We start from the raw sequence: 12,739 nt of genomic DNA, 5'->3' as shown, positions 1-12,739 counted from the left end.
AAAAAATAAATTAAAAAAGGGAAACAAAAACGCCTTACTATACATGGTCGTTTTTTTTTTTTTTTTTTTTAACGCCTTACTATACATGGTCGTGTTTTTATGAAAAAAAACGCCTTACTATACATGGTCGTGTTTTTTATGAAAAAAACGCCTTACTATACATGGTCGTGTTTTTTATGAAAAAACGCCTTACTATACATGGTCGTGTTTTTTATGAAAAAAATGCCTTACTAAACATGGTCGTGTTTTTTATGAAAAAAACGCCTTACTATACATGGTCGTGTTTTTTATGAAAAAACGCCTTACTATACATGGTCGTGTTTTTTTTTTTTTTTAACGCCTTACTATACATGGTCGTGTGTTTTTTGAAAAAAACGCCTTACTATACATGGTCGTGTTTTTATGAAAAAAACGCCTTACTATACATGGTCGTGTTTTTTATGAAAAAAACGCCTTACTATACATGGTCGTGTTTTTTATAAAAAAATGCCTTACTAAACATGGTCGTGTTTTTTTTTTTTTTTAAACGCCTTACTATACATGGTCGTGTTTTTATGAAAAAAAACGCCTTACTATACATGGTCGTGTTTTTTATGAAAAAACGCCTTACTATATATACATGGTCGTGTTTTTTATGAAAAAAATGCCTTACTATACATGGTCGTTTTTTTTTATGGAAAAAAACGCCTTACTATACATGGTCGTGTTTTTTTTGAAAAAAATGCCTTACTATATACATGGTCGTGTTTTTTATGAAAAAAACGCCTTACTATACATGGTCGTTTAAAAAAGAAAAAAGAAAAAAAGGGAAACAAAAACGCCTTTCTATATATACATGGTCGTGTTTTTTATGAAAAAAACGCCTTACTATACATAGTCGTGTTTTTCATGAAAAAAAACGCCTTACTATATATACATGGTCGTTAAAAAAAAAAAAAAAGGGAAACAAAAACGCCATGGTCGTGTTTTTTATGAAAAAAACGCCTTACTATATACATGGTCGTGTTTTTTATGAAAAAACGCCTTACTATACATGGTCGTGTTTTTTCTGAAAAAAAAACCTTACTATACATGGTCGTGTTTTTTATGAAAAAAAAACGCCTTACTATACATGGTCGTTTAAAAAAAAAAAAAAGGGAAACAAAAACGTCTTACTTTACATGGTCGTGTTTTTTATGAAAAAAAACGCCTTACTATACATGGTCGTTTAAAAAAAAAAAAAAAAAAAAGGAAACAAAAACGCCTTACTATACGTGTTTTTTATGAAAAAAAAACCCTTACTATACATGGTCGTGTTTTTTATGAAAAAAAACCCTTACTATACATGGTCGTGTTTTTTTTCGTGTTTTTCATGAAAAAAAACGCCTTACTATATATACATGGTCGTTTAAAAAAAAAAAAAAAAAAGGGAAACAAAAACACCTTACTACATGGTCGTGTTTTTTATGAAAAAAAAAAACGCCTTACTAAACATGGTCGTGTTTTTTATGAAAAAAAACGCCTTACTATACATGGTCGTTTTAAAAAAAAAAAAAAAAAAAAAAAGGAAACAAAAACGCCTTACTATACGTGTTTTTTATGAAAAAAAAACCCTTACTATACATGGTCGTGTTTTTTATGAAAAAAACGCCTTACTATACATGGTCGTGTTTTTTTTCGTGTTTTTCATGAAAAAAAACGCCTTACTATATATACATGGTCGTTTAAAAAAAAATTAAAAAAGGGAAACAAAAACGCATTACTATACATGGTCGTAAAAAAAAAAAAAAAGGAAACAAAAACGCCATAAAAATATTTTTTTTGTAAATGCCTGACTATAGGTCATCTTAAAAAAGATGCCTTACTATACATGGCTATAAATAAAAAAAAGTCCTAATATACATTGTAACTTTTTTAAATGTAATTTCACTAATATGTTAATGTAACAAAAAAAGTACTGTTAATTTTGAGTTCTGCATTTCAAACAAGGGTTAGCGAGTTTTAAACTCGAGTTCCCAAGTAAGACTTTGAAGTTGACCTCATGCAGCAGCGATAGAATGCCGGAGAATGTTTACGAAACCTTTTAGTCGTTTATTTACCACACATTTAGAAAATGAAGCACACTATACAAATGTCGTCCTGCGCGAGAGAAGCGGGAACATGCAGAAACCTTTGGATATGGCTCTCTGATTGGCTGAAGGCTAGTCATGAGAACGACGAGGTGCTCTTCCTCTTAAACTCTGGGCCTATTTACAACGTGCGTCAATTGGGGGGGGGGGGGGGGGGGTTGGTCGTGGGAGGGGGGGCATGTTGAGTTCCTTCATGACTGGCGGGCGAGCGCAGAGGTCAGAGTTCAGCCTCCAGTCGGCGGGCAGACCAGCAGCTCCGTGTGGCGCACGCACACACGCAACATGGCCGCCACACATCATGAGCCACAATTTGATTACTCAGACGAAGAAAAACAACACATGAAAATAAAAACGGGGCAATGTGGAGGGGAGGGGGGGGGGGGCGCTCGTGTGTGTGCGTGCGCGAGGGGCGGCGGGGTCTCATGCCAGGTAGCTGTACGTGTCCTTCTCGCCGTCCACTCGCTCCAGGTACTCCTTCTCGATCAAGATGTCGATGCATTTCTGTCCACAAGGGGGAGACAACGGGCCGTCAGCTGATATTTGTACAGGAAGTGCGCAAAGCGGCGGCAAAAAGCACCTTGATGACGGGCACGCGAGGCTTGAAGCGAGACGACAGCTGGTTGAGGACCTCGGCCAGCAGCTGCTGATGCTTCAGGACCTTCCGCATCTTCATGATGCGCACGATGGCCGCCTACGCGCACACGCAAGTCAACACGCGCGCACAAAAAAGCACGTGCAAAAAAAAAAAAACATTCAAAGACGTGCGTGTATGTGAGAGACCTGAATGAGGAGCTTTCGGTCCTCCTCGATGTTCTTGTGCGTGGTCTCCTGCTCTTGCTTCTGCTCCGTCTTCATGGGAACGTTGATGTTGACGCGCAATTTTTTACTGCACACACACACACACACACACACACGTCAGGAAAAACGTCGGGGGACGGCGAGCAGAAAGTGCGGTCGTGGGACGCGGTCTGACTTTTTGTATCCCAGGAAGAGCTTGATGACCGTGTCGGGTTTGAAGTCCATCTCGTCCACGTTGGCGTTCTCGTCCTCCAGGACCTGTCGCCAAGACGGACGGACGAAAGGACTGAGTGACGGACGGACGGACGTCGTCCGGGGTGATGGCGGAGCGCTCGTTTTACTCACCAGCAGTTTGGACTTCAACAAGATCTGCAGAACTTGAATGAGGATGTCCTGAAAGGGAAGAGGAAGAGTCGTGAAACATTTTTTCCCGATGACAATCACAAATACGTCCAGCAACGCACACAAACTGAAAAAAAGACAACAACAATTGCGCATATTAGTAATTGTGGACCTTTTAATCCCCGCTGCATGTCTTCCAGTAGAACTCAGTGCTGCCACTTGGCATGTTGTGGCACAATGTGGTACTACACTGATGTTGCGCAACACCAAATTCCCACTTGCCAGTACAGTGAAAACAACACAATTATCACACAGCACAGATTTTTGTTCACAGCTGTTAAAAGTGTGTTTAAAGACCTTGAAAAATCAAAAATCATCTGGTATTATTTTTGTCCACCAAATCTAAATTTCTATTATACGACTATCTGGCTCGTTTTGTTGCGATGGCTAATTGTTAGCCTCATAACTGATTTCTTTCCATGATAGTTGTGTCATCATTTATACATGTCCTATATTTTTGAAAATAATAAATAATAATAAAAATCTGATATATTTTGACTAGAGCTGTCCAATTATTATTATTTTTTTTAAATCAGATTAATCACATTTTAGAATTTTGATCAATCAAATCGGCTTTTTATCAAAAAAATTTTGTTGACTAAATTTGAAGAGCACCACTCGTTCGACATTTAGTGTTTTGAGGACGTCTTCAACATTTTTTGATCCACTACACACTCTTTCTAATCAGTTAATTAATTGCACGATTTAAAATGGGGAAAAAAAAATGACCCCAATATTTTGACATGAGCAAATATTCTGAATGTGATGCATAAACATTTAGTAAATGCTTTACTTAAAGCAAGCAACTAACGGTTAAAATTAGCAAGTAAGATAATTGCGATCATTTTTTGTGACCAAGCAATGAGTTGATAATAATAATACATTTAATTTGTAATGCACCATTTCTAAGAAATATGAAAGTGCGACAGATGAGAAGTTAGAACAAATTACAATAAATAAAACCATCAAATCTAACAGTTTAAAAAAAAACAACAACCTAGTAGGCCGTTTTATAAATATACAAGATCTTCTGACTGAATTGGAGTATTTGGAGATTATCCCCCCCCCCCCCAAAATCCTGAATCCATAAAGTTTTTTTTATATATATATATATATATATATATATATATATATATATATATAAATAATAAAAAAAAACACTTCAACTTTGATAGCACTCATTTTTCCAATAACAAAATCCTCATCCATCAACGGCCCACGAATGTATTTGATTTCTCCGATTGCGAGTGTCGTCTGGAAAGTAAAGCGCCGTTTGTGTGGATGTGAACTTTGAACTTCCGGAGGCCAGTCAAACTCTCACCGTTTTGATCTGCGTGCTGTCGGAGAGCTGCTGCACGCTGTAGCTGTCCTCCGTGTTGTACTGCAGCAGGATGGCCATCTGGAAGGTGGACGCCTGCAGCGTGTACCTGCGGCACAGCGGCACGCCGGTGACCCCCAAGTCGGGACGGGGACGGGCAAAGACGGGGGGGGGGGGGGGGACGTACGTACCTGTTCTTGAAGCAGTTGGCCACCAGCTCGCCTTTGGACAGGTGGTAGAGCCACGTTAGCTTCCTGCCGCTGTGCCTGCTGGCGTAGAACGCCGTGAAGCGCTGGTAGCTCCGCTCCAGCTGAACAAACGCACACCAACGTGCCGGTCAGTCGGGAAGACGGCGGCGGCGGCGGCGGCGACGTACGTCACGCGCGGTTGTTACCTCGGAGGGGAGCGCGAAGGTGCACGACTGCTGGAAAGGCCACGAGCCGGAACTCAGAACCTGAATGCTGAAGTCCACTGAAAAACAACAACACAAAGTCTTGGTTAGAACTTCAGCAACCAACGGCAAATGCCGTGAATACGTTTTTTCATCGCCAGCTTAAAGATCTTGCACGGCGCCCGTGAACGAAGCGTGCGCAACTGACAGTCGAGAGGTTCCGAGTTGGTGAGGTGTTTCTTGAACTGTTCGTTGAGGTCCTTGCTGACGCCGATGTCCTGGAACATCCTCTGGAGTTTGGACGTGTACTCAAAGCCGCACGCTTGCTGCAGAAGCACAAAGAGGGACACGGTGACAAAATGGCCGCCGCGCACGCGGAGGGGTCGGTCGGGTCCGGCCGGCACCTTCAGTTTGGAGATCATGCTGGCCTCGGCGTCGTCGCTGGCGCTGTTCTGGTGGACCAAACGCTTGGCCAGCATCTTGGCGTAAAACTTCTGGAAAACGTCCTTGTCCTCGATGTACTTGAAGACGACCATCTGGAAGACAGCCGGGGACCGGCGCGTCTTTGCGGGGCCGGCAGACGGGACGGCGGCGTGGGCGACTTACCACTTGGTTCAGCGTGTCCTCCAGCTCCGCCTCCTCGGGGTTCTTGGAGCTGACCGAAGGGCGACAACAAACGTCGACGCGTTGGAAAGAAACGACAAACGTCAAGAAAAAGAAAAATCGGAATGAAATTGGAAGGAAACGCAAACGGGCCAAGACGTAGAAAAAAAGAAATTGAAGAAAAAGTAAACAAACATTGTAATACATTTAAACACGTTAAATGTCAATATTAGGACCAAATTGATTTCATCAGCCAATACTAGCCTTTTGTAAATTGACAAAAATCCGCCCTTTTGCTAACTTTTTTTGTTATTTAAAACACACAAGAAATTTAAACGTTGAACCCCCCCCATAAAAAAGAGGCTTTTTTTTGCAATTTTTTCTAGGCGTTAGGGTTTCAAATTAGGGTTGTAAAATTTAAAAAGAAGGGCTTTAAATTAGGTTTAGGGTTACAAACTAGGATGAGCGTTTAAAAGTAGTTTTTTTTAAAGGTGGGCAGGCCTTGAAGTTATGGCTGCAAATTATGAAGACAATGTCGAGAAGGAAAAAAAAATGTGAAGAAAAATTGTGAAGTAAAAGCAGAAAAAAAAAGTAAAGAAGTGGAAAGCAAAAGTGTGCGGCGACGCCTGCTCACCTCTTCTTGAGGAGCGAGTCGCAATATCTGGCGAGCAGCTCGGGCGACTTGCTGGACGACTGCGCCATCCTGGTGACGGCGTTGTTGTTGATGAAGCGCCCGCACGCCTGAAGGGGAAAAAAAAAAAAAAAGTCACAAATCGCCCGATCCATCCATCCATCAATCGATCGATGGATCGCTGGCCGACCTTATCCAACGCCGCCACGAAGCCGGCGTCGTTGTTGAAGGCCGACATGACCAAGGCGTTGTACTTCTTGTGCACGTCCAGCGTGGTCTGCACGTACACTTTGGGGTCCTGAAAAACAAGACGCGCACACGACATGCGTGACGTGGGCGTCCGCCGGGCTCGGCGCGTGGCAGACGGGTGCCGCCGTACGTTGAGCGCCGCCTCGCCGCACTTCTCGATGGCGGCCAGGCCTTGGTTGTGGATGTGCGTCTCCAGAAGCTTCTTCAGCTCGCCCAGGCCGTCCGTGATGCGGGACACCAGGTTGTACATGCGACCCAGGTCTGGACAGACGACACATCATCATCATCATCATCATCATCATCATCAATGAGCAGACCACATGAGAACATTTCGTACCTTCAAAACAAATTAACATTTTTCCCCAACAAAAAAAATGATTTCTCAATCCCCCCCCATTTGCATCTAGAAGGAAATTAGTTTGTTTTTCTTGTTTACATTACATCAGTGCTTCTCAATGAGAGCGCCACTGCCACCTACTGTAGCGGATGTAACATTACACTTTATTCTAGTATTGGGGGGAAAAAAGAAGTTCTAAGTCAAACCTTTTTTTTTCCTTCTTTTAAAATCGGACAAACCTCACCTTCATTTTTGTCGGCATCTAGAAGGTTCTGGAACTCGGTGTGAAAGATCTCCAGGTGCTTCTCGATGAGGACCTGCTCGCACTTCCTGGCCAGCTCGTCCTGCGTGGACTCGTGGAGGTACACCTGCACGCGCCGCTGCTCCTCCAGCAGGCGGGCCTCCGCCTACCGCCAAACGAGATGATGACATCATCGCTCTCACGCCGCGTGCGTGCGCGCGTACCTTCTTCATGTACTCGGTGACGGGGTTCTGCTGGAGGAACTCGGTGCTCTCGCGCGTGTAGAAACGTTCCGTGTCGGTCAGGAACTGGCACTCGAAGTATTCCTTGTAGACGGACAGGGTGGGGCCTTTGGCGAAGGCGTCCTCCTCGTTCAGGCCCAGCTCCACTATGGGGGCGTGCACGGGGTCGTTATTACAAAAAGGGCATGCACACGCTGAATACAGGTTGCTTTGCTCAAGTTATTTTTTTTTTTGTTTGGTCATGTGATGTTTACAAGCTGGGCTGTGATTGGCCCTTAGTTGAGCAACTGTGATATCATTTTCAGTTTAGAGCAAGTTGCAAAACGGTCGCCGCCTGAAGATTGATGAAAATGGGTGGATTTTGCTGGTGAATTTAAATTGCACAAATCATTGCTGCTGTGTGAAAAACACTTATGTCCATTTTGGTTATTTTTACATTTTCCCAAAAATGTTAAAAAACTTTTTTTTAATGGACATGAGCGCTTCTCACATAGCAGAGACGAAACGCGATATTAATCACAATACTTGCATAGAACATATTATAAAGAACATTTTTGGGTTTCCTTCCCCTTTAACTCATTTGCTCCCAAAAACGTAAGAATACGTTCTATTTTAAATATTACCAAGCTTTTTTTTTATGCTAGAGCATACAGAAGGCTTTGCTGCAACCTCTGAACTGAAGAGAACGAATGAAGAAATTTTAGTTATTACAGCCAGCAGGTGGCAGCAGAGTATAAGAGATCAACCAGGGCCAATTTCCCCCCCAATAGTTTTTAAACGATTTGTGAATAAAGATGAAATTTAGCTATATTCTAATGCCAATTGCTGCAAAACGGAAACATATAAGAATATACTTTTTTTGCCTGATGAAAGAAGAGACTCTAATGTTTCTTTTGGTAGGTTCCATGTTTTCATAGCAATAGAACACAATATTCTGTGGGCCTTGCAAAATCAGTCAAAATCTAGAAGCTAGGAGCGAAGGGGCTTTGCTTCAGTGAAAATGGCTGTGAGTGAATTACGTACAAAATGCGAGCGTTGAAGTGTGTGTTGCGACCCACCGTAAGACTGGACCACGCCACTGATGAGGCGAGTGTTGATGGTCTCGCCGTTCCTCTCCCGCTCGATGAGCTTCAGCACAGCGTTTGTCACCTGACGCACAAATCTCAAGTCAGAATACACGACAAGCCATCAAGTCAAGTCCACGCAAAAAATACACACCACCTGTTTATTGAGGGGTCTGAACAAACACTCCCTCCAGGTGACCAGGGCCAGCTGCGGGGAAGAACACAACAGTTGACGTGGTTAGCAGACGACTGGGGAAGCAGAACACGGGCAAAAGGAGGAAGAGGAATCGGGATCGAGACCGCTAAGTTACAAAAAAACTTCAAACTGATGTTTACATAACTATTGAACATATGAATAATTACAAAAACATACTGAATGTACGACAACTATACAGGTTTTGTAAAAGAGGCAGTCCAAAAAATATTTCAAATAAAACTCGAAGGACCAAAAAAAAAAGACAAAAAAAAAATACATTTTCACAATAATTATATTATTTTTAGAATTAGCGCTTTTTTTCTTTACTTCGATTCCAAACGCACGACAATAGCCAACCGACTCCACACACGGCGGGACTTCCATTCCCAAACCCGAGCCGCAAAGCCTCGTTCCGACTGACCGAGTAGATCTCGTAGATGCCCTTGCGTCCCTCGTCGCACTCCCGTCTGACCCAGTGGCGGTTGAGGTAGGCACAGATCCCGTTGAGGACTTTGCTGGAGAAGCGGTAATCCTCCCACTGCTGAGTGTAGAACTTGAGCACGCACTCGTCCATGAGGTCTTCTCCGTCCTGGCGCACCAAAACACGACACGTTGAGCGCCATCGCCGTCTTTTTCGGGCTCGCGCGCCGACGACTCACCTTGAGCAGGCTGGTCAGGTAATTCTTTAAGAACTCCTTCAGCCTCTTGTAGAGCTCCAAGCCTACAAACTGGGCTCCGCCCGGAGTGCTGGACTTTTTGGAGGGTTTGCTGGGGGGCACCGAGCCCCGGCCCTGGCTGGACTGGTGCACGCTGGTGCAGTAGTTGTATACGTGCCTGGCGGGAAGCGTTAAGGAAAAGCGGGCGCATTCGTGGCACATTCTTGCGCGGCGCGGGGAAGAAGAAGAAGAAGAAGAGAGCGAGAGAGAAAAAAGAAAGAAAGAAAGACACAGAATGAGAGCGCACGACATGTGATCCGCTGCGGATACGTGTAGAGTTCCATGTATCTGGACTTGGCCATGCTCTGCCTGGTGTAGACCTGCTGGATGCCGGCCCGCAGGTCGTCCCAGATCTGGTCCAGGCCGATCTGCTTGAGGCCGTGCGGGTTCTGGGTCCGGTTGGACGACATGGCGGCGGGGGCGGCTCCTGCCGAGGCTTCCCTGGCGCAGCTGCTGCCGGGCAGCGGGGCCGGTCTCCTGCGACGATGCGGGCGGGTCGGTGCGCGGCTCTCAGAGTGCGCACGCCATCGGGAAGCGGCGCTGGCGACGGGGTGGGGTGGGGCTGCACTCCCGCTGTGCACGGGCAGGTGGCGCTGCGTGCCGCTCCTACAGCCCAGAGCTTCCGCGCTCGTTTGTCACCAGATCACCTGGGAAGAAGAACTGTCAAGTGAAGGGACTTTTTTAAGAGACTGGTGCCGATTCTGATATTCTCATGAACCATTTATGGCCTTTGAGTATTGTTGTATGTTCGATTTGTCAGTTTGAAAGTGAACTTCAGCTCACAAAGATGCTTGAAGCAAACGAGTTGGGCTTCAAGTGAGAGAACAACAAAAAAGTTAACGGGAGTTTTATGGTCTCTCTATATAACGGTCAGTTCTGGAATGTATCACCAGTGAAACAGGGAGAAAATGATGCCAAATGACTTTTTCCCAGCGTTTTAAGCAGGCATTGACGAAGTATTCCACGGTCAGCGAAAAAAAGAAGGAACAAAAAAACATCTTGAAGGCTCAATTGTTGTCCCGGCAGAATAACGCAATCGGCTTCGCAGGCCAACATCACTCAGCTAATTCCAGATTAGTCCACTAAACGCTACGTCAACGACACTTCCTGTTGCCGCTCCTTGATCTGCCATGAGCGCGCACGTGAACCGGCAATCGCTTCCGAGGACAAACCAGAGAAGCTGCGGCGGTTACCACGGCAACAGGGGAAGATGCTGGACCAGTGAAAGACTTGCTCGAGTCGCCGTGATTGGGAATCGATGGCAAAGAGATTAACCACTTTGTTTAGAAATAGTTTGGCTCCTCCCACACACGTTAAACTTATTTTAAGTCGTCCTTAGCACCTGTTCTGACTCACTCGCTGTCAAGAAATGCGAGACTATTGAATAACATCACTTGGAAGACATGAAGACGACTCGCTCGCTCGCTCTTTCCTGCAAAAAGAGACCAAGCGTGCTTGCATCACGCTGTTCAACTGTCACTCCCTGTTGAAGTTTACTGTTGAAATGACACGCAAAATAGTATTGCATCATATGATATAGTGATGCTTACGTGCAAGAGGTTTTTGAGATGGTGACGCTTCTTAAAATGTGAAACTTGACTGAGCAGATAGCTTCAAATTTTCTTTTTAGGGTTTGAAGGGTCGATGTTAGATCAGATGCTGCCATCATAGACACACCAAAACTATACATATCTTCTCATCATGTAAATGAACTTTGAGACAGCGATCGAGTTACACTCATCACGTCTGCTCTCGCAATGTCATCATTTCATACGAAAACAAGCATTCGAAAGAATTAATGATTATTTGCTCCTCAAATACGCTCCATTACAACCCGAAAGTATATCACATTGGGGCAAGTAAGCGAGCAAATTACCTCGATAAGATGAACACGATGATCTTCTTGTAGGTGTTCTGTCACGTTCCGCTGTGTTTTCACTCCCTTCGGTTAAAGGGCTCGTTTATCGGCTGCCATGTCAAACATTTCAAAGGATTACAGCCGAAAAAGTTAAGTTTTCCCGAGAGGACACTACTACGCCATCGTGCTAGCCGCTGTGCTTGTCGGCTAGCATTAGCCACGTTAGCTTCGGACGAGCTCGCTTCGGGGTCGCGATTAGAGTAAAAGCGGCATCACGACACGTGTTGACGCCGCCGTTTAGTCGCCTTCGGGCACTGCGAAGTGAATTTTGTTGCAGGAAAACGAGATTTGTTCGCCGTGGTGGTGTTAGTGTTTAAAATGGCAGCCAGCCCCTCAATAATGAGTCAGGAAAACACACCGCTAGCCGTTAGCATTAGCCGGCTAGCTCGGAGCTTGCGGAATTGTCACGAGGAAAAAAATAAGAGGGGGGGAAGAAAAAAAAAAAGAGTCCAAAATGCGTCCTTACCATGTTTCTAGGCCGTGGCTCTCAATGTGTAATCCTGGCTTGTGTCGGTCCCAGCGGTCGCGTTCTCTTCCTGCTGCTGCCGCCGCTACCAACCCGCCGCTAATGCTGCTCAGTGCGGCGACTTACTGCTGCTAACTGCTGCTAAGTGCTAACTCACTTTGCTCCGCACAAAGATCAGTTCGGCAAGCGCCGATTCATGCTGGCTTCGCGGACGCTCGGAAATACGGCTGACAGAAACGCAAGCAAAAGCCTGGCTGCTGGTTTGAGTCGTAAACATTCAATTGTCAGTCGTTAGAATTATTCCGCCAATTTTCTACTCTTTTAACATTTGTCCACAGATTCAAACCATTATAAATTAATTCCACAAATTCCCACTTTTCACACGCAATTAAAAAAAAAAAATAAACATAAAACTTCATATTAGTTCCCTATTCCAAATTCAAATTATTCAGATCATTCAGAAAATGTTGTCCACATAACAATAATATAAAAAAATACCATTAAAATTCCCTAATTGGAGAGATATTTTACAGATTGATCTATTGTTTAGACCAATTGTAACATTTCCAACTTCAAGTCTCACATTCTACATCTCAACAATTATTTTCAGTGAGGTTCAGCACTTCTGACTGTCAGCATTCCCGCATTATTTCAAATAACGGATAATGAATGAATTAAAAGGAAACCCAAAGTATTTATTACAACCTCACTTATCATTCTTATTTGTAGTGGAACCCTATTTAATTTCTAACATTTATTCTCTCATTTTAAATAATTTTACTTGACTGTCAAACTCGTAAGAAGAAACTCTGGTTCCCCGGAGGAGTCACTGAACGCAGCATTTACGTCACAGGATGGCGTTGCAGTGGGACTACAACAATGGCCCCGACAGTCATTCGACTCCTCATGAAGCCTACCCCGGCGTGTTGGGCGGAGCTATCAGCTCAACAGCCAATCGTTTACCAAAATGGGAAAGCGCTTGCTTGATTGACTTCAACTGCAGCCAATCAGCGGCCAGCGTTGTAAATCCATGAATGGCGCTCATTTTGACCATTGACA

General features: G+C 44.2%; 1 protein-coding gene across 3 annotated transcripts; it reads right to left on the bottom strand.

Moving 5' to 3' along the window:
- Positions 1–2,049: 2,049 nt before the first annotated feature.
- LOC144040507 (cullin-1) lies at positions 2,050–11,863 on the bottom strand. Of its 3 annotated transcripts, none has more exons than XM_077554745.1 (22): positions 11,681–11,863; positions 9,567–9,956; positions 9,240–9,414; positions 9,002–9,169; positions 8,539–8,592; positions 8,379–8,469; positions 7,303–7,466; positions 7,082–7,244; positions 6,631–6,761; positions 6,442–6,549; positions 6,255–6,361; positions 5,624–5,672; positions 5,422–5,553; positions 5,226–5,343; positions 5,021–5,097; positions 4,818–4,936; positions 4,630–4,735; positions 3,252–3,299; positions 3,082–3,164; positions 2,889–2,994; positions 2,686–2,799; positions 2,050–2,609 (listed from the first exon to the last, which is right to left on the bottom strand). In XM_077554745.1, the coding sequence occupies exons 2-22, from the start codon at positions 9,704–9,706 to the stop codon at positions 2,529–2,531; spliced, it is 2,334 nt and encodes a 777-aa protein (XP_077410871.1). In that variant the 5' UTR covers positions 9,707–9,956; positions 11,681–11,863; the 3' UTR covers positions 2,050–2,528. The 3 variants fall into 3 exon arrangements, with proteins under 3 accessions (XP_077410871.1, XP_077410870.1, XP_077410872.1); XM_077554744.1 differs by having other exon boundaries at positions 9,567–9,943; XM_077554746.1 differs by having other exon boundaries at positions 8,542–8,592; positions 9,567–9,943; positions 11,681–11,862.
- Between the last annotated feature and the right edge of the window lie 876 nt (positions 11,864–12,739).

This window comes from Vanacampus margaritifer, chromosome 20 (genome assembly GCF_051991255.1).
Source record: "Vanacampus margaritifer isolate UIUO_Vmar chromosome 20, RoL_Vmar_1.0, whole genome shotgun sequence".
In the NCBI taxonomy this organism is placed as follows: Eukaryota; Metazoa; Chordata; class Actinopteri; order Syngnathiformes; family Syngnathidae; genus Vanacampus; species Vanacampus margaritifer.
The sequence above is the reverse complement of the archived record's forward strand: the minus strand, read 5'-3'. Positions and strand labels throughout refer to the sequence as shown.